The 21577-nt window shown below is 54.3% G+C and overlaps 1 protein-coding gene across 20 annotated transcripts in view; it reads right to left on the bottom strand.

Annotated features, from left to right (window-relative positions):
* NFASC (neurofascin) overlaps positions 1–21577 on the bottom strand; it is an 80362-nt gene that overhangs the window by 34145 nt on the left and 24640 nt on the right. For 7 of the 20 annotated variants that reach the window (XM_032203295.1, XM_032203294.1, XM_032203301.1 and 4 more), the window contains exons 2-14: positions 13849–14033; positions 11712–11729; positions 11326–11431; positions 10903–11099; positions 10441–10563; positions 10068–10238; positions 7549–7599; positions 2866–2977; positions 2062–2246; positions 1663–1794; positions 1221–1364; positions 585–696; positions 320–486 (exon numbers count right to left, since the gene is read on the bottom strand). In XM_032203295.1, coding sequence (XP_032059186.1) covers positions 320–486; positions 585–696; positions 1221–1364; positions 1663–1794; positions 2062–2246; positions 2866–2977; positions 7549–7599; positions 10068–10238; positions 10441–10563; positions 10903–11099; positions 11326–11431; positions 11712–11729; positions 13849–13942 — 1612 coding nt within the window. In that variant the 5' untranslated portion in view covers positions 13943–14033. The remainder of the gene's footprint in view (positions 1–319; positions 487–584; positions 697–1220; positions 1365–1662; positions 1795–2061; positions 2247–2865; positions 2978–7548; positions 7600–10067; positions 10239–10440; positions 10564–10902; positions 11100–11325; positions 11432–11711; positions 11730–13848; positions 14034–21577) is intronic. The other 13 variants (XM_032203298.1, XM_032203303.1, XM_032203304.1 and 10 more) reach the window with 3 other exon arrangements.

Genomic DNA, 21577 nt, shown 5'->3' with positions numbered 1-21577 from the left:
AGGGAAAACCCAATCCAAACCTGATTCTGAAAACGTTGTATTGCCAGCGGTTATTCTTGATGCGCTCTTGGTGTTTCTTTTTGCAATGCTCATGGCATCCTGCAGCTTGATATCCACACCAAACCCTTCTACAGCTTCAGTGTACCCATAGCCTTGTTTTCCCCATAAAGAAGGGATCTCTGCCCATTTCTGTATCCCAGCTCCAAATGTCATAGTGCAGACTGCTGGAGCAGACCATCAACCCTCCCTTTACATAAACATTCATTTCTGCTGCGAGTTTCGGAGGATCCAAGAGCACATTTTGCTCCTGAGCTCCCACCTTTCACTTCCAGGCGAACCTGGGCCTCCGCTTTGCCCAGGATGTTGGTGGCGACGCAGGTGTAGATGCCCTGGTCCTCCTTCCGAGCCATGTTCATCTCCAGGCTCCCGTTCTCGTGCGCCTTGTAGTTCCCTCCGTCCAGCGTGTTCCCCTGGCCGTTCTTAAACCTCACAGCCGTACAAAGAACTCTTGTAAGGGAAGAAAGAGCAGGACACCGCCCCGTGCCAGCCCTCCCCGCCAGCAGGGGAAGCGCCGCCGTGCTTACCAGCGCAGGGTGGGGATGGGGGAGCCGAAGAAGGGGCAGTCCAGCCGGGTCCTGTTGTACTGGATGACTTTGATCAGCTGGTTGCGAGGGGCCAGGATCCGTGGTGGCACATCTGCAAGCACCAGAGACCCAGCTACCGAACGAGAGCTCAAACCAGCCCCTGCGCTTCCCAGTCCACCCATCTCCTTTTTTTGTTCACTGCTCCTTATTGAGGCTTTCAAGACTCAGCAGAGCTGCTCCATTCGCTCCTGTTTCTCTTTCCCTTTCCAGCTTCACCCACACAACAGCTCATATCTCAGCTCCAGCAGCACTTGGCTCACCCTTTGCCTGGCTTTGCAGGTATATGGCAATGGACTTTCAATCCCAAACCCAGCTGCAGAGGTCGTGTATACGCGTACATTAATCTCAGAGCAGCTAACAAAAGAAAGAGGAAAGCAAACAGGGAAAACCTGCAGGGTAAACTTGTGCGTGGGGTGTTCGCCTTCCTTATTTACAGAAGCAGGAGGCACCGTTCTGCAGGGGACACTTCCATGCCCTGGCACCCTGCGGGGTCCTGACGGCCACTTCTGGGGTTTTCCTTCCCCAGCCAGGTGTGGAGCAGCTGCACGGGGCTGCCCTGTCCCCATGAGCACCTACCCAGGACGCTGACGAAGGCGTTGGCCAGGAGGTAGCCGTGCTCGTTGGAAGCGTTGCACTGGTACACGGCGCTGCTGCCGATCTGGGTGTCTCGAAACACGATGGTGTCTCCAGCCACCTCGCGGCTCGGGTTGGGCGGAGAGGCTTCAAAGAGGACAGGCAGAAGGGACGTGTTAAATTCAATATCAAATTAGAATTCACACGACCCTGTGTTTTATCATGCTTCTTTCCTTCTCAGCCCAGATTAAAGGAGATGGTGGCACATGGTGTTCCCAGCCTCCAGACGGGGTTCAGCTGGCCCTGCCCCAGCCGAGCAGGTGGTTTGTGTGCTGCAATGCCTGCACCCCGCGCAGCGCCCGGCGGGTGCCTGGCACCCTGATGGCAGCTCTGGCTCGTGCTGGGCTCCGTTTCTGCAGAGGAGGTGCAGACCCCCCCAACTCACCTTCTATGGGTTCCCCGTTCACCAGCCACTGTATCGCGGGCTTGGGGTTCCCGTTGGCTCGGCAAACCAGCCTGCCGTCCTCACCAGGGGCCAAAATGAGGTTCTGGGGCTCGTCCAGCCAGTACGGAGCAGCTTTAAAACACACAAACGTACCGGTTACACACGTAGCAAACCGGACCAGATGGTCCCCAGAGGTTCCAACCCAAACCATTTCGTCTGCTGCGAACAAATGCAACCGGAGAGCGGAGCCCACGGCTCCCACTGCCCGTAGGGCGGGTTGGAGGAGATGCTGGTGGGGCTGGATGCAGCACAGCCCACGTGGGAAGCCCCCAGACCACGTTTGCCCCCCTCATTTCTGGCTGTGAGAGTGAAGAAGATGGCAAGGTAAAGGCGACGTACCCTTCACTCTCACCGAGATCGTGTGGCGGATGCTGCCCATCTTGTTGGAGGCCAAGCAGAAATACTCCCCGGAGTCTTCCTCCGAGACGTTGGAGATCCGAAGAGCCTTGTTGAAGTTCTCCAGCTTGGTCTTGCCTGCGGGGAGCTCACCTCCCTTCTTGTACCACATGATGTCTGGTGCTGGTCTAAGGAGAGGGAAGGAGATAAACGCACTTGCAAGACGAGAAAAACCTTCCTAAGAAAGCAGGAGGTGATCCTGCACGTGGAACCTCTCGAGCCCAGGGAGGAGGACTGCTGAGCCACCCCCCTTCCTACCACAGGCCCTAAAACTGCACCTGAGCTGGTGAGGAGTGGGGTTCGTGTCCCCCCCTTGTGCCTGGGGATGCTGGAAGGTGTGCAGCATGGTGCAGCACACCACGGGAGGGCTGCCAAAGTCCCACCCTGTGCCCAGGACACTCCTGCAGGCCCATGGACCCCCAGCGTCCTCACCTGCAGTTATACAGCGTGGTAAGGAGCACCTAAGAGACCTGCAAATAGCTGCAAGGACAAATCAGTGGGAAACTATCCTTGCTCAGCAAGTACCCAGAGATGCTTCCTTTTCCGAACAGTGCTGCAAAACTCAGCTCTGTCCCCTTGCATGCTCTTATCCCTCCTGTAGGTTACGGGAGCACTGTCAACAGCAGTTAATAGAAAAGGGAACGCTCCCTTCTCGTAGCCAAAAGCGTTTCCAGTGGCGATTCAGCATTTGAGCTGTAAGAGCACTGGGGCTGCTGGTGCCCGCCCGCTCCCGTGCCCGGTACGTACACTCCTGAAGCGATGCACTCCAGCAGCAGGTCCACCCCCCTCAGCACCATCTGGCTGCTCGAGGTCCCGTACGGGTACATGAAGCTGGGCGTCGTTTCCGTAACCCCTCGGGCTGAAATCAGCAGGAAAGAAAAACAAAAAAAACAAAACCAGGGTGCTTTTAAATTCTCCTTCTCTTGCAGCAATAAGGAGGGCTCAGACAGGGCCAGCGACGCACGGCGCTTTTTTGGGGAAGCTGGCAAGTTCCTGGCCAAGCCTGGCACACAGACCTCACCCCAAAACATACCTGGAAACTAGAGAAGAGCTTAAAGTCATTTCTAAAGGAAAAAGACTGGGTGTAGAGAGGATGCTGGGCAGACAGAGGGGTGAAAGAAGGAAGAGAGGATGGGCAGGGGGAGCGGGGATGGTGCACCAGGAGAGCCTGGTCCCCGTGGGGCAGCACCCATCCTGCCCGCCCCTGCCTCCAGCACAGAGACGTGGGCTGGAGTCGGATGAGAGGTGGAAATGCCAATGGACAGAGCACTCAGTGGAGGACAGCCATGAGAAACGGGCACGAGAAGGGTGTATCGGGCAGCTGAGCTGCTTTGCCACGGAGATGTCCCCACCACGGCGGATCCCAGCAGTGCCGGGGGCTCTGGCAGCACCCCCAGGTTCCCACTGGTACTGGGAGCTGCTGGGTGGAAGGACCAAACCGTCTGGAAATGGAGCTGGAGGATGGCAGAAGACCAGAAGGACAAATTTGAGGACTGGACAGGAAAGTTTAACAGGAAACAACCGGGGGAAGAGACAAGACAACACCCTACAGACACACACAGTGGGGGTCTCTTTGTGAGAGAGAGAAAAATATATCAACGGAATAAATTCCATTAATAACTGGAATTATTAAACTTGGTCAGTGAGGGCAACACAGGATGAGATGGGTTTGAAAGCAGCAGTAGCAGAGACAGAAGTTATGAGATTAGGAAATGGGGCAGGACAGGCAGATTTGGCACGGGACCACTGCAGATAGGGGGGGAAAGCCCACCCTGAGGTAGGGGCAGGCTCTTGGGGAGCAGACCTAGCCCTTTTCTGCTGGCCCCGAAAGCTTCGTTAGCCAAATGAGCCGGTGGCAGCCTGGCTGTTCCCTCACCCACACCGGGAAGCCCCCAGCTATTTGGGAAGTCTCTGCTTGGGCTCTGGCACAGGGAAAGGGCTGCGAAGGAAAAGGGGACAGAGGGCAGAGATGATTTATGGAGTTCAATCGGGAAAAGTTTGTGGCCATTTTCGAAGGAAATGGAACAAACCAAGCAGGAATTGAATCAAACCATGCCTTTGAAATGGCTCCGCACCCCCCCGGGGCATGGCCACACTCACGCATCACGTCGCTCCCACGCACCGACAGTTAGTGGCCAAGATGGGCTCGTCAGAGGGTTAATTAATTATTTGGTTACTGGATTACCAGGACAGACACATCTCGAAGGGACAGGGTGCCGGGCAGATGTGCTGCTCTGTGCTTGCCTGCTTCTGGAGGTGCTCGCTGCCCGGCTAAAAGCCGCTCGCCCCCGCCAGAGCCCTGCGGATCGGTGGCAGAGGCAGGGGCAGGATTTCTAATCAGCATTTATCAACAGCTCTGACTGGACCCGTGAACTTCTCTTCTATGTGATCGGGAGAGGGGATGTACCATTTTATAAGTCAATATTGGCTTTTATTTGCCAGCAATCTGCAGCCTGTTTGGACAGGCTGGGTGCCTCACTGCGATGAACCCGTTTGCTCGGGAGCCCAGGGCGTAACTGGAAGAGAGAAGCAGCAGTGCAAGCCAAATTTTACGAGCCGTATATTAATGATGAACATTAAAAATAAGGGAGATAAATTAGTATGCTATCCACTTGTTTAATAAACCTAACAACGACACTGCGTAGCCAAGAAGCTTTTGCCTTAGCAGAGGTCTACAGAAAAAGGTTTTGCTGTTTCTAATAGGGCACGGCCAGAAATGATCTCGGGCAGAGGTACCAGCTCTGAGCTCCCGGCAGCTACAGCTGGGAGCTGTCAGACAAATAGCAGCGTCTCACTCCTCTGCTTGGATGGAACAGAAGAATAAATCCCACGGCTGTTTATTTGTGCTCAAAAATAGGCTCTGCTTCCGATAGATTGCTGCTGTTGCCCCCACTTCTATGACATTGGCCCCGTTCAGCTGCAAACAAAACATCTCAAAAACAGCCACTTCTTGCCGCAGAGGAGCCAAGTGCCCCCTCCCCAAAGTCCCGACCTGACAGCACTTAAAAACTGCGCATCAGCTCGCAGATCGTTCCCACTTAGAGGCGATAACAGGAACGTGCACACCCGGACACATCCCATCTGCTCGCCTCCCGCACAGCCAGCCAGCTTGCAAACATCCCCCAGGTTTGCCAAAAAGAAGAACAAAAGGCTTTCGCTTCCATTATTTAAAAAGGTGATGAACTCCTGCTAATAAAATTCTCAATTAATCCTTGGAGATCCCTTTTTTTTTTTTTTTCTTTCAGAGCTGCAGACGGTTTGCCAGGGTAATTCCTCTTTGCAGGGGGGAATCGACTGCTCCCAGTCTGAGCTGTGGGGTGAGGGGGCTCAGCCACATCCCCACCATCAGCCTGGTCCCATGGGTGCTGTCCTGGACATCACCCACCCATATCCCCAAGGGGTATGACAGCTCCAGGGCAGGCTGCAGGGGAGGGGACGGTGCCTCCCAGCTTGCCTGCATCCTGCTCTCCAAAGCCTTCAGCTACCCCAAAACCTCCCACATTCCTAAATACCAGGGGGACAGAGGTTTCTGTCCCATACTGCCCTTCCCCCTAAGGCTCTTTGCCATGCTGCGCTGGGTTTTAGCAGCCCAAGAGATCATTGTGGACAGAAACATGGGGTTATCAACAAGAAAAAGGGCCGAGGATCACAATTTTTCCACCGGCTCATGAATTATTAAGACGTTTCTGGTTTGCAGCCCATTTTTACACAGGTCGTTGAGAGGGCTTGGGTTGGGGATTTGAATCCACCAGCCCCATAAAATGTTCCAGGGGATGTTAAGTGCCAACAGCCCATCCAGCGCCAGGAGCAGCTACAAAGAGACATCAGTAGAAATCTATCAGCCAGTGCAGATAGGGTCTCTATTTCCTACCTGACTGCTACCTTCCCTTTTCCCTGAGCACACATGTGCAGCGGGAGGTTGAGGGACCCCGGCCAGCACAGGACTCTCCCCCGAGCCCACAGGGGCTGCAGACACGGAGCCGTGCGTTCCCTTCGAAGCGCAAACACCGCCCGCGCTGCTCCCGTCGCTCGGGGAGGCACAAGCTGGATTTACGGCTCTCGCCACCGTGCGCCTCCCAGGGAGACGTCTCCTCCCACGGGCCCCTATTAAACGTGATTCAATTTGTGCTCTTCCCATTGAAGCTGGTTTTGCCTGCAAGCCCCTTTCGCAGCCGTTTCTGCAAACGCTTTCGGACCGTGCCCAGCCCGTTCGCTGCCCCCACCTCGTCCAGGTCCTCAGGTCCTCAGCACGCTCAGACCCCTCAAATAAGCCTCCCACTCAGACCCAAGCCCCATCTCCAGCCAGAAACGTTTTCCTTTTGCTGCCTATCAGCCATCTCTGCCTCTCAGAGGAGTATTTGCAGGGGGAGAGAAATCCCCCGTGGCTGCGTCACTTGGCAACACGCGCAGGAGAACCTCGGATCTGGCTCAGAGTCAGATCCCCCTCGCCCCAACCTTTGGTAGGCAGCAAGATCCCAGTTCCTGTTCCCAAACCGAGCATGTGCTTCTAGCAAAGACAAAAGCCAGGAGGCAAATTGCTGCTCAGCACCATTTGAACTCGTATTTATGCTCCCATGGCACCGAAGCATCCCTGGCCCGTCTCTCCTGCCTGGCACAGAGCAGGAGCACAAAAAAAAAATGAGGCTCTGGGGGGGAAAACAGAGGGAAGGGGACGAGATGTGGGCATAGCGGGATCCCCAGCAGCCCCTGGTGATGGCTGCGCTCCCAGCATCGTGCTCAGCCCCATCTCCCCATTCTGCTTCCCAAAGCCCCAGCCCGGGCTGCTTGCCCACCTCACCTGGGTTGTCCCATCGCTTCCCATCTAATTTTGGGGACAGGATCGTGCCCCAGGGAGCTGCACAAAAGCAGTCTCCAAAGAGAACCTCCCTGCTCAACACCTGTAACCACACCGCACAGACACCACGCGCTGAGAACACCAAGCACTGCTTTTTTAACTCCCAGCCAGTGCCCGTGTTTGGCTGCCAGTGCAATAGATGCTCGTTCTGAGCACAGTGAAAAGAGGGATTGTGGGTCTTATCTTTAATTCAGGAGCCTTTTCGAAGAACAAGGCGCTGGACTTGCTCACCCCCTGACATTTCCACTTGTGCCAGATCCTATTAACTCAAATACCTCTCAAGCTGAGCTCTGCGTATCCAGTTAATTAGCTTAAACCTCGATCATTTCAAGATATCAAAACTTGGAGGGGATTTGGTCACCGCTGGGTTGCTCGGCTCCCTTCCTCGCGTTGGTTTTTGCAAAGTTTGGGTGACAGACGACAGAAGGGACCACACGCATCCAGCGGGGGCGCGCACACGGGAGGCACAGGGATGCTGCTCGCAGCCAGCCCAGCGCTCGGTTAGCACGGGGTGAGTCGGGTTAGGCACAGGGGGGTTAACACGTGAGGGGCTCCAGAAGCCAGTGTAGACTCACCACTGTACATGTCAGTGTGATTTCGTAAGGACGTTTCGTTATGGGGTTTCTCTGCAATAAACAAAAGAGCGTGAGCATACCGAGTGGCACGGAGCGTGCGGCGGTGTGCGGGGGCACGGGGCAAGGTGACACGGGGACCAGAGCCACGGCCCCAGCACAGGGACAGGGCAGCAGCAGAAGCGATAGAGAGGCACTCGGAGCACGGCTGCCTTGGGAGACAAACAGCAACATAACACAGCAACACGGGAGAGGAAAAGAAGCTTGTTTTCCTCCTAAGAAACGGAGAGACAGTTAAATATATGAATAATGCCACCTAATCGTATCACAAACATTTCCTCAAAGTGTTTTTCTCTTGGTACAACGGCATCTGTATCTTCGCAAAAAAAATCAGTTCAATTTTGAGAAGAAAATGATTTTTCTCTCAGGGAGGTAAGCGTGTTCCTGCTACTTTATTCCAGCACAGAGCAGGCTGGACACAGCTAGGCAGCGGCGTAATGGTGCAGAGAGGCACGGAGAAGATGAACAAATAAAAAATAATAACAACAATTAGGCTTCAAAAACATAATCTACTACAAAATCCCTTTTAATTACCAGACAATTAAAGTAGATTGAGTTCCATGTGAAACCACCAGGCCCTCAATAGCACGCTGCTCTCATTTATTGCCAGCCACTGCCAGCCCATCCGTGGGCTCCTATGCAGGAGGGTGAAGGAGCCCGGCAGCCACCCGAGCCCTGAGCCACCAGAAAAATGCTCCACAGGAAAATAGGCAGGGGCATGTCGCTCACCCCAGCCCTTGTGTTTTTCTCTCCTTGCATCAAGAAGACAGATAGCAAGCACATGCGATTGTTTTCCAGCAGCCTGTGACTCTTTTAAGACAGCTGATGCTCATGGCTTAAAGCAGAGATCACCGAACAGCTTGAGACAAACTCATCTCCTCTGAACGCTGTGCATATAAAGATTTTTTCAATCATAACAGACAAAAAATCGGAGCCTCGGTTCTTTAGCTTGCAAGGGTTTCTTGGAGGGGTCTGAGGTGGCATCTGCATCTGGTAATGCAGCAGAAATTTCCAAAGGAAAGCTTACAGAGAGGGCCCGGTGCCACCCAGCTTGGGAGCTGATGCTGTGGAGGCATCAGGGTGTAGCTGCTTGTGTCTGCCTGCACAGAAATCCCCCAGCATTTCTCCCTTATATTTTTCTAGAGCTAAACCAATACATCAGGCTGAAAACCTCAGAGGCCCCAACGAGCACCGATCTTTGTTTGCTGGAATTTCTGCAGCTCCTGCTAACTCAGGACTCAGCCCTTCAGCAGGTGGTAAACGTTGGCATTATGCGGCCAGCTCTGCAAACGGACACGCAATGTTCAGCGTGAATTACATGCGCACACTCCTCGCCACCAGCAAAATGCCTGCTTACAGCATTTATATTGCTGATTCTCCACTTGTGCTCTGCACGGAGGGCAGGGTGTTACGGCACAAGTGCCAAACGCTCCCGGCCCTGTCTGTGTCTCACATCGTGCTTCACTCCCTGCTCTTGGGAGGCTTTAATAATGTTACCTCCAGCCTCAGTTGCTGCGAGATCGGGTTGAGCTCCTAAAGCTGAGGCTCAGGAACGATCCCCACACCAAAAGCAGCTCTCACACCACTCGCAGCCGAGGTTGTGCCGGTGCTGTGCATGCAATGAAAGGGCCATCACAAGAGCTTCGTGCCCTGCAGCACTCCGCTGGTGGCCCCCTGCCCGTGTTCCCACCAGCTGGCTGGTGGAAAGTGCCCTGGCATTGGGAACCAGCCTCCTCCCAAGCAGTCTCCCTGCTGGAGGGGAGGCTACCAGGGCCCCCTGCCCGTGGAGGGGTCAGGGGGAGCCGTGTGCCTGCTCCTCCTGCTCCCCAGGGATGCTCCTCACTGAGCATCACTGGCCATCCCGAGCACATCCTGAGCATTTCTGGCCATCCTGAGCACATCCCGTGTGTACCCACTCAGGCCCAAAGGCTCCAGCCCTCCTGTTGCCACGTCCCAGAGCTGAGCCTCAGCTCCTGGACAGCCGCTAAGTCCCGAGCCTTGTGTGAGGCTCGTTGGTCAGGCAATGGACACACACTCAGTCCCCCCTGTGCAGCACCACCGTGGCTGGGGGTTCCCCATAAATCTAAACCTGGAACAAACCAAGGCTATTTCCAGTGTTTCAAACTAGGGAAAGATCACTCGACATTGTGCTTCTCCCTAAGGATGAGTGAACGCCCCATCTGAACTGCAGTGCTTTCCAGTTCATCCCAGTTGCACGGACACTGCGGTACCTGCACCGAGCATCTCCCCTGGGCACTGGGAGGGAACCAGCTTCCCCTCACTATGGGGCAGCAGCCCAGGTCTTACCAGTCCTCATCCCAACTTCTACCACCCTGAACAAAGGGAAGGAAGCCACTCTTCTAGCTGGTAGGCTGTCAAGGACTGAAACGGTGCCTGAAAGGAGAACCCTTCCCGAGGGGGGCTGGGGAAGACCCACCCGCAGCGATCGCCGTGACACTTACTGGTTTTCACCTTGAGGGTGTAGGGGTTTTTCTGCTGGATGGTGTGGGTGAAGTGGAAGCGGGCGTTGCAGCTGTAGTCGGTCTGGGCGTCCTGCAGCATGACGTTGGAGAAGTAGAGGTCGCCGTTCTGGCCCTGGGAGACGCGCTTGTCCTGGTGGATGGGCTCCATGGCTGCACGGGGGAAATTCGGACAAGTCAGAGCCTCCTGCGGGTGGGTGACCCCATGAGGGCAAAAAGCAACCCCCTGACCCAAGCCATGTGTGGGTGCCGCCACGCTCTGAGCTAGCGATAATGACTCTAAACATAATTAGGGTAAGTAAACCCTGCAGGTGGGTGATGGAGGGGAGCAGGGGTTTGGGCTTCCCCGACTCACAGCTGCTCATCCAGAAGATGACGGGAGAGGGCAGGCCGGGCGGCGGGTTGCACTGCAGGCTCAGCGGAGCACCTTCATCGACCTCGATCACATCCACCTTCTCCTTGGGCCACAGGGGAGACTCTGCCACGGGAAGCACAGGCACTGCGTGAGGAGGGCAGGGCGGCCGCCTTGCAGATCCCTTCCCTCCTCCATCCCGCTGGGCCCGGCCTGGTTTCAATGGAACAACCCCGATGCAAACTTAATTTCTGTGCCTGCAAGCTTCTCTTAAACCTACACCGAGCATTTGCCATTGGCTACAGCCCTAATCCCTTGGGTTTTATCTCTGCCCTGTGGCTGGATGCATCCCGATGCAGGCAATAGATGCAGCAGGCTGAGATGTCTGAGCACCAGGTGTTGTCCACGTATCCCCTACAAAGCAGCCCCTGCTTTCCTCGGACCAGCCTCGTGCCCCCTACTCACTGGACACCTGGAGGTGGATTTTGCTGGAGAGCGCAGTGCCGTAGTCATTGCGGGCGAAGCACTGGTACTCGCCCTCGTAGTCCTCCGGCCGCCCCCCGCTGTGGAAGTCGATGACCAACGTCCCCGACCGCCGCCGCATCGACACCTTGGGGTCCTTGGCCACGTTGAAGAACTTCCCGTTCCTCGTCCAGGAGAAGCTGGGAGGAGAGGGGAGAGGTTTGCTCAGTGACCACAGGCCGTACGAGGCTGCTGAGAGCTTGACCTGTGCTACACAACAGCTAAATCAGTGCCAACCGGTGCCAGTGGCACAGCTCTGCTGGCTTTGGGGACAACGTGGCCAACGTGGACCTGCCCTGGCTGGAGCCTCAGCTGCTCCAGGGCCAGTGCTAACAAACTTCAGGGGTCCAGCACAGAGGCACTTACGTGGGAACGGGGTTCCCTTTGGCTTCACATTCAATGAAGATGTTGTCCCGCGGGTCCACGATGTAGTCCTTCACGGACTGCTTGGTGATCGTGGGGGGCTGAGGCACTGCAAAGCAAATGACAGTGGTGAGGAAGGTCGTGCCGAGAGGGAGAAGCCTCTTCCTGCTGTCCTGCAACAGATCTGGGCATCTTCCCCAGGCCAGATATGAAATTTGTGGTTCAGAGCCCTCCAACACCTGAGGAAGCCACCAGGAGCATGCGTGCAGGCAATGCCCCAGGCACACCTTGCACCAAGCCACAGCCAGCACCAGCCCCGACCCCTCATGCCATTCCGGACATGCAGAGGAGATTAAAATGCACAGACAGAAGACGAGGGCAGCACTTACATTCACTCTGAATATTTGCTGTTATTTCCAAAGTGCAAGCGTAATGAAAAAGAAGAAAAAAGGTTAAGTGCAGAACAAACATTAAAAGAACATTATGCACACGCACAAACGTAATACTGTTACTGGAGGCTCTGCAAATATCACACACAATTCATTTTACAGTTCCAGCATGTTCTGATCTACCTACTTACTGTTATATGGGAGAAGCTGCTGCCGAGCATCCCATGAGCTGCTAACTGCCTCGACAACCTCTGTTTTTTTTGGCAGGGTTGATCAGAGGGCACAAGGCACTGGGTGGGCTCACCTGGGGAACTGGTGTCCCCATGGTCCAGCAGGTCAGCCGCAGGAGCTGGCAATGTCACCCCCTACCCTCTGGCTAGGCTGAAGCCAATTTCTCCATTTCATCCCCCTCAAATCAGAGGCTGATAAACCCTGAGCTGGCTTTTTAAGTGATGGTCAAACTTGGAGAAGGTGCCTGTAAAATCCAGCAAAATAGGGATGTACGTATATCTGGGACAGCAGCAGGTGAGGTTATATCCTAAGAATAAACCCTGTTAGGGATGGGGCAGGGAAAAAGCACCTAGGGAAGCTTAAAAAGACAACGATCTCCATGGAATGCCACAGAGTCTCTGCAGGTTTGGGGCTGTGTATTTACCAATAGCAGCCCCTCAAGGCATGGCAGGAGGAGGCTCATTAAGTGCTGGAGGTGATGGTGCTGGGCAGCAGGGAGGAGGAGGCTGGAGAAATGGTGAGCTGCAAAGCAGGACTGCCTTGAGCAGTTCTCCACCAGCTGTCAGCACTTCTCTTACTTTTCTAAGGTCACATTACATGCAAATATCAAAACTACTCCGTGTCTGATAGGAAGCACAAGCAGCAGCAGCATTGTGCTGTTTGTAAATGCCGTCAGTTTTGGCCAGCTGCACTGGCCCCTACTTCCACGCTGGCTGCCTTCATTTCTGAAATGTTATGGATGTGAACAAAGCCAGGCCTGGAAGGAACCGCCGGGCTGTGTGCACTGCATAAATTCTCACTGCTGGGAACAAGAGCGCCGTGCTTCTGTCCCAGTGACCCCAGGACCAGATTTGTTCTTCCACAACCATCTGGAATGGAGCAGAGCAGGAACTCGGACTCCAGTCGTGCACAGACAAGTGACTGTGCTGGGACCCCCACCTTCTGCATTTAAGTCCCACAAGTACCTATTCCCCTCGGCAAACCTGAGCTTTCCTATCCCTTCTCTTCACTAATTTCCAAATTGCAGCCAAAAGCCACTGCCTGAAGACTTTTCCTTCTCCTTTCGCTGCCCAGCAGAGGTACCCCGGGTACAGCCAGCACCCTCAGGGCTCTGCAGGCAGCAACCCACACAGGAGAAATTTCTGCCATCGAGAACAACCCCGGCACTTCAGCAGAAAGCTGGGCTTTTTCTGCTAATGCACTGCTCGCTGGAGGATTTCTGTACATTGCGCTGTCAGAATAGATTCCCTGCAGCTACAGCCTGATTGTTATTAACTGCCTCTACAGGAGGAAGCTGGGACACCAAGAAATTATGAAACTGGTTTCCAGAAGAGTAGCTGGACCGGAGCCTCTGAGCCATGACTTAGCAGCACGCTCTCGGTACAAACCCTCGTCCCAGGCACATCCAAACAAGTCATCCATTCCCCGTGTGCCGGCTTGAAGATGCTCATTCAGCAGAAACAGCATCCCATGACCCCCTTCCTCCTCGCTCCATAACCCCAGCTCCTGTGCTTCTGAATAAAACATCACTCCTCTTACATAATTAACCAAAAAGTCCCAACAGAGAGAGAAAAATCCTGGGATGCTCCACTTAAACCAAGGGGCTAAAGGCTTGCCAGGGCCTGGTTTGCTCCCCAGCGTGGCCCTGCTGCTCCGTCCCATTTCGGTGGGCGGCTGCAGGTCCTTTGCTCAGCTGTTGAGACAGACTGACTGCAGCTGGCAGTGACCGAGGTGACTTCCTGAAGGGCATGTGGTTTAAAAGGAAAAATACCCCAAAACAAAAAACAGAGGGAAAAAAAAAAACAACTTAGGCTGGAGCAGAAGAGCTGCCTGCTCCACGCATTTCTCTGCTCTGCCTCGTATCCCATTCAAGCAGAGGTTATTAGAGGGGTAAAATGTAACTTACAATCCAAAGGGACTTCGATGGCGCTGACGAGGTGCTGGAGGTACAGGGCGAAGGCTATCCCTGCGCAGGTGAGGTGGGGTCTGTGCAAGACCATCTTGGACGTTGGGACAAGGCCACGACCTCAGCTGCGTCCCCCGAGGCGAGCTGGCCGCTGGCACGTGCAGGAGGGCTGCCTGGGTCCTCAGCTGCAAAACACACAGAGCAGAGGTCACCGCGCTTTTACGGCCCCATTTCCTGCCTTCCTCCTCCTGGCAGCTGCAGGGAGAGAGTGTTTGTGATCCAAACGCGTTTGTGCAGAGGGATGGGGCTGGTAAAGGTGCCAGAAATAGTTCCCTGGCTCTGGTGAGTCAGGTACCAGCCCATGGTTATTGTCCTCCCAAGCCCTGCTTTGTTCTGGGGATGAAGTCAGCCCTTTGGGGCTCATCCTTTTCAGCCTTATAGCTCTCCCTAGGGACTGAAGGAAAGTTACCCAGGGCAAGTGAAAAAACCACTGACCACTTTTCCAGCTGGGCTGGTGGTGGCACTAAGGGGCAGGAGGCTGCCCGGGGTCGGGCACTGAGCTGATGCCTTCACCCTTGTGTGTAGCATCCCATCCTGGCTCTGCACCTGTAGGTTTGGGGCACGGCAGGCCCTCTCCTGACCGAAATGAGCTCATTTTGAGCCACTCTACAGCTGCTTCTCTCCCTGGGTGCACCAGGCACTCATCCTGACCCCTGTGCTCCAAGGACTCCCCAAAGCAGCCATCCCAACTCCTGGGGATGGGCAGCACATCACTCAGAGTCTTCCTGCCCATTCATTTTTATTTCGCTGTTGATAAACCCATAGAGTCACTGCAGATTAAAAGACAGCAGAAAGGAGGATAAATCACCCTTATCTGCACGATAACAATCCCCTTAGAAAGGCGACCGGAGCGCAGAGGTTGCGTCGTGGCTGAGTTACAGCCCTGTCCGTAACGGAGCTATAAATGCCGGGCAGCAGACGTGCAGACAGCTCTCTCGGCTAAGGACAGAAATAGTGCCAGGGCAGCAAGCAGTGGAAAATCCCCAGCCTGGCTCCTCGCTGCTCCTCCCCGTCTCCGCGCGCAGCCTTGCGCCGTGTCGCCAGGCAGGAGAGCGGTGCGCTGAGGCCATTTGGCAAGCACGAGGAGCCCGTCTTCATGAAATATAAATAACCCGACACGGCTCGGGATGCTGCTGCCCCTTCAGCTGTTCCCGAGCCCCAACCGGAGCAGGAGCAGAGGGGAGGGGGGCCCGGCACGACAGACAAAACCCGGCGAGCACGGGGCTCTGGGTACCGCGGGGAAAGCTGCTGGGGGAGCCGGCGAGGAGCAGATGTCACGGCAAATAAAGGGCCCTGACACATGGCTCTCGCAGCTCTCCCGAACCCCAGACAGCATCAAACCCGGCACGAGACAACTTTTCAGGCCGCTTTCCCTGTTACCCTTCCTGGGGACTGGCAGTGCTGTGCTGTTTCTCCATTCACCCCGGGTTTCGCTCTCCCTAAGGGAGATTCTGTTCCTGCGTCGCACCCTGGAAGTGCAGCGAACGTCTGAAAGCCATCACATTTATCAGATTGGAAGGGATGGGGAAGAACCGTGAGCATCCTTCCTACCCCTCTGCAGACCAAACATGCAGGCCAGGATTTTTAAAGCATTTTTAAAGAGAGCAAGCAGCTCAGCTTCCAAGGTTTCCCGTGCAGCATTCCTGACCCTGCAGAGACGCCTGCGTTTCAAGGACGGGTCTGAGCAGAGCCTCCTCGCTGCCCTGCTCAGATGGGCCCGGGCCATCTGTGTCCCTGCTCCTGGGCTGAAGCCCAAACGAAGTCGCCAGCCCGCTGCGTCCCAGTTACACCAGATTACAGACCACAGGTTGCGAAGGGGCCGGGAGGGGGAGTGTTGCTTTGATCTTTTTTGCTCATTCAAAGGATTTTCCAATCCAGCTGTTGCAATAAAAATAGTTGAAGGACAAAATAATTATAGGACCGGGCCAGTAATTAAAGTCATGTCCAGGACTTTCGCAGTCCTCAGAGACCAGGTCATGCTGAACAAAGCTTTTCAAATTACTTCTTTAGCTTTCTGTCTAAGGGAAGACATCATTTTGATCTGTAGTTTTCATTATTTGGAGCGGTTCATTTCTCCAGTTACGGCTTACACTGAGTAATGGATAAGCTGGTTTTATGCCTTTCTGTTACTAAGCAGAAGTTTGACTTAGGAACTAAACCAGCCAATACTGCAAACAGAGATTTAGCAGGACTGAGATTCTTCGTGTCCTTACTCTGCTTGCAGTGTGGCGTTTCACAAGATCCCAAAATGCTTTAAAACCTGCTTTGTTCACCAGATACAACACGGGAGGGAAGGTGCAAGGCAGCAGGCATTTAGGTACCTCTACAAACTGCTTTGAGACTGCATTGGCCAACGTGAAGGAAATGTTTGTGATATAAAATAGAAGATTCCTGGCACAGAGACTTAGGAGATATCTCCATACATGTATCTGTGGGTGATTTTGCATTAAATGGCAATACCGAAAGGACTGAGCTTCAACACTGACCCTACAGGGGACACAAAGCAGGGATCTGTGCACCCAACTGGTAAAAAAAACACATATCCTACCCACCATCACCACACTCGAACTGGAAATACAAGCTGTGTGTGTACCAGAAGAGAAGTTCACAGTGCTGCAGTTTGAGTGGATGGGAACAGCGGGGACCCAGCCGCTCAGTACCCAAGGACGTGGGCAGGACAACGTGGGAAGGACCCGGACACCTCCGGGGGGGACAGCCTGTACGGCACGAGCAACCGCGCCGAGCAGCACCGCTACCCGAAGGAACACGAAGAAATATTTAACCCCACAACGAGGCACGCACAAAGCGCATCCCCGCCTTTGGAGCAGCGAGAGCTGGGCTCCCCTTTGTTCCGGGGCAGCTGTGGGTGCGACTCGCCGCGCAGCACGAAAGCTGCTGCCGTGCCTGAGCGTGTAGGTGGGCTGCCGGGGCCGGGCGGTGCTGCCGAACACAGCCCCCATTGTCGGGGCTGCTCCACAATGGGATCCACAATGGGATGGGACGTGAGGGGACTGCCCCAGCACAGAGGGATGGGGCACAAACCAGCGTGCTTCTGGTGATGCTGGTGGTGCTGGGAGACATCAAAGTGGGAGTCCAGGCTGGAAGTTCACGGAGTGCAGGGCTCTGGCTCCTGTGCAAAAGGGGAAGATGAGATTTCTTCTTCCCAGACGTGGTGTTCAGTACTAGCTGCTCCTGGCCCTGTTGCACAGAGAAAAGACTTGATTCACGCCAGAGGAGCTCTGCAAGCCTCTCAGCCTCATGCTTGCAGCTGTCTCCTGGGGTGGCTGCAGCCCCAGAACTGGGTAGGTTGGGGCTAGGGCTGCACCAAAAGCCTCTGAGCTGGCTGGACCCAAAACCCATCCGAAATCTGGACCTGTGGTGTTCGGTAAAAACACAACACAGCCTGAAATGTCACACAGATCGTTGTGATTCCATCAGACAGGAATTTAGCTTCTTAAACACAGCCCTCATCCAGCACTGAGGCTGCAGCCGAGCACCAACAAAACCAGCTCCCTGCTCCACTTTCCTCTAGCTACAGGAGACAGACTTGGATGCCTTTTCCCCCAAATACTCCTCCAGAGTTCAGAAGCTTTCTGGCCCGGTGCTTTCCATTTCCCTGATGACCTTCTGCAACGCCGCTTCTCACAAGCTGCTAGACTGGGTTGAGAAATACATCCCCAGTATTGCTCCAGACCTCCTCCCAGACAAACCAGCTGCCTGCATAAATACATCAGCTTTCACTGCACAAAAGCATAACAGACCCCAGGACAGGACCTTTAAACTGGAGACTGCTCCTCCTCTTGGCAAAACCCAGCCCAAGGTCCCCACCAGCAGGGACAAGCCCCTGGGACACCCTGAGCACCCCCCAGGAGGACGCGCGGTGCTCATCCCAGCGGCCGTGCTGGTGAATCGGATGGTGCTGAAACACTGCCCGGCCCACGTTACGGGTCATTGCCCTGATGTGTTCGGCTGCAGGTTTCACACTCTCGAGTTTCTCCTGATGCAAAGACAATACTCGCATATCCATAATTAAAACACAAAACATATCCAAGCACGGCGTTGCCCTGCGTGTGTTCGGCTGCGAGCTTCATGCTCTCAAGTGTCTCCTGATGCAAAGACAATGCTCACATACCCATAATTAAAATACAAAACATATCCAAGCATTTTGCTCGTAAGCCACTCAAAATCTGCAATGAAAGGGGAAAAAATCAGCTTTTAAAATGCTTTTAGGTCCTTCTCCATCTCTTAAAGGCTCTGCTCCAGCAGCAGCACTATGGATGATTTCCCCAGGGAGTGATTTCTCTCTAGACACCACCACGTTCTCCCTCTCCCCTTCACAGCTCCTCAGAGGTTCCTGTCCTGCTCTGGCCAAAACCTGGCCCTTCAAAGGACTCCCAGGACCCCGTCCCTGCTGGCTGCAGCGCACCCGACGCCCAGCACCACTCGAGGAGCCCCAGCTCTGCTTCACCGCTGTCCTTTGCCCTCATCTGGAAGACAGCTCATCGACTTCCCCTGGGTACAAATAACCCCGGGAAAGGGCTGGAGTAATGAAATGAGGGCTCTCAGAGTGGCCATTGAAACAAATTCCTCCTCCTTGGCCCCAGTCCTGCAACTCGACCCCAAACCTGGCCTCTCACAGGCAGACAGAGCATGGGCATGGTTAGCGGTGGCAGGGGGAGTCTCTGGCTGGAGTCAGATACAATTAAATAATTCCTCAATGAGGGATTGTTTGTAATCAGCTCATTAGGTCCAGCAGGACACTCTCAGTAGCAATTAGGCATTTATCCTTATTTACGGTTGTAAGAGGAGCAGTAAAACTCGAGCAGCTAGTGTTCCCAAGAAGATTCCTACAGCACCATTTAATGCGTTGCAGTCACTTAATTAAAACTGATTGAATAGTGCAGAGCAATGTTTCCACAACGAGAAAACCCTTTCAGTTTCAGATAGTGAAAAACATTGATTTAGAGGGAATACATGCATGTGATTCCCTAATTTTGACTCTTCTTCTCCCTGTCCAAAAATCCCCGTAACCACCCACCCCATGCTTCAGACCCACGTGTCCTCTGCTCACAGGCAAGGTGAGAAGCCAGGCTCGTCATGGGAAAGGAGTTTAAGATTTTTGACAGTCTGTGCCCACTGCAGCCCCAAAGGAGTCCCCGTGGAGATTTTTGCTCCCATCCTCGGAATAAAAAGTTAATTTCTCAGTGCAAGACCTGGGGCTGCAGGGGTTTGGTGCACGAGGCAGGCACCTCCTGCAGCATCCCCGCCAACCCTCCCTGAATGCTGCAGCCCGAGTGGTTTGGGATAACTGTCCTCATCCTTCTCCTGTGACATTCCTGACACATCTTTAAGGAACACGTCCATGGGCCGTTTCTTTCAGCTCCTGGCTTCTTGCCTCACCGCTCCGTGGGATTTTTGCCACGTGCTGCATTTTCCTTCCACTCCCTGCAACTCTCCTGCGGCACACGTGGGTGACTTCTCCATCTCATGCCCCGCAGGCAGTCTGCATTTTCAAAGAATCGAGCAAACAAACAGGCATTGACAGAAAGCGTAGTGATAGCACCAGAAACGACGACGGCTTCCGAAAGTCACCCACCAGCAAATGCCAGCAGGAGAGGCGGCAGCATCCCTCCGGCTCCGCATAGGGCAGGACGTGGGAAGTGGGAACAAATCCGTCAATCCCCTGAACTTTAAAGCCGATGCTGGCGGTAAGGAGATTTGTGCTCGGCTCTGTACCTGCCGGGCAGACAGAGCTCACCCCACCTTCCTCCTGCAGCCCTCCGGAGCCAGGGCCAGCCGCAGCCAGGCTCCCATTTCAGGAATATTTAGAAATATTTTAAAAATTACAGGAAAAAGGGGATAATTGCACTTGCTGCTACTCGGAGCTGGGAATTGCAGGTTTTGGGTAAGGACCATGCTTACACTTCCAGGAGGTAATTCACTCCCTTGGAGAGCTGTGTAATGCTGCTGAAAGCGCAGATAACGCCAGGGAGAGGATCTATCACAGTTGTATCTCAGCACTACATAATGTGAATTAATTCATCATCCTGTCCTTCTGGTACCGTAAGGAAATGCTGCAGTCCTATTACACGGAGGCACTCTCGTCCAGAGAGGTTAAGTGCTACCCCAAGGTCACACGAGAGCTATGGCATGAGCGGGAAATGAGCCAAGCTCACCAGAGTACTAAGTTTAATCAGAAAATAGCGTTCCACCTTTGCAGAACGGTCACTGAGAGGGGGGAAAGAGAAAGGTGGAAGCATGAAACTCTGTGGAAGGTGACAAAGTGACCTCCAGCAGCCTGCCCAGCACTTGCGAGCACTGTGCAGGGCAGCAGCTGATCCTTTCGCTAGCGAAAGGAGAAAACCAAGTCCTAGAAGTTATCCTGGGCAGGAAGCAAAGGGGCTCTGTGATGCGGCACTTCAGGCAGGTGGGGCAGGGTACAGCTAAGATGAAAAAGCAATTAGTTTTACTTTGGGGTTGAAGGGGAGGTGTATTCATGAGCCCTCCTATTACAATTTACTAGGAAAAATGCACGGTTTGCTTAACTTCGATATTGTTTTGTTTAAGGAGAGGGACAAGGAAGTGAGTTAGCATGAAAAATATCAAAGGAAAAGGAAAAAATATTCAGGCAGGGAAGTATCACCAGGAGCAGCTTCAGGGCACACAGCACCAATGACACTGATGCAGGCAGCCCGTTTCCATGCTGCACAGAGCCTGCGGTCCCTGCTGTCCAGAGGCTGGTCCAGGAGCTCCTGGGTCACCACTGCTGACCCAAAGCAGGACCCACGGCCACCAAGCCCCATCCTGCCTACAGGAGTCAACCTGGGGCACCCTGTGCAAACCCAGTCCCAACAATGGCCCTGCCAAGGACCCCAGAAGCCTGAGGAGAGGCCCGAGAGCAGCAGGCACCAATCCCCCCCACACAGCAAAGCTCCTTTCCACGGGCATCCATCCCACACTGCTCGGCGTGGCGGAGCAACGGGGGGCACGCGGTTAATGCTCGCCCTGCTGTGTCCCTTGGCCACCCATCCGAGGGACACAGCATCTGTCCCCTAGTGATTAGCCAACTGCTAATCACGCAGAGGGAGAGCTATAAATAGCAAGCGCTTGGGAAAAGCTGCCTTTCCCCTGCTGGCTCTCCCACCACGCCGGCTTCCCTCTGCAGGGTTTGGCCCCGAGGAGGAGTGCAGAGACCTGGGGCTTTGCGCCAGACACCCACGTGTGCATTTGGTCACATCAAGATCCTGGGTGGAGAAGGGTCCTGCATGCTCCCATGAGCTAGGAGATCTGCCCTGCCCATGTTAAAGGGTGTCCCAGAGCCCACAGTATCCCCCAAGGCATAAAGAAGTGACGGCTTGTGTCCCCAAAGCCACGTCGGGATGTGCCACAGGAGCTGCCTGCGCGCCCCAGCATGTGGTGTAAGTGACATGATGCAAATTGTCACAAAGACGCACACCCTGACACCCCAAGAAGGGTTTTCTCTTTACGCAGAGGGAAAAGGTTAATGAAGCAAAATGGCCCGACTGGCATCATGTGGATGCCTAGGGGTTAAAAGGCTCCTACACCAGGAAACCACTTCTGTAGCTAAAAGACTTGGAGAATTGGTGTTTACGTCTCACGTTACCAAAGCTCTGGCCACTAGTGATCACTGAAGAACTTGGGAAGATGC

Source organism: Aythya fuligula, chromosome 25 (genome assembly GCF_009819795.1).
Source record: "Aythya fuligula isolate bAytFul2 chromosome 25, bAytFul2.pri, whole genome shotgun sequence".
Taxonomy (NCBI): domain Eukaryota; kingdom Metazoa; phylum Chordata; class Aves; order Anseriformes; family Anatidae; genus Aythya; species Aythya fuligula.
Note: the sequence above shows the minus strand (reverse complement) of the source record. Positions and strands in the feature narration are given on the sequence as shown.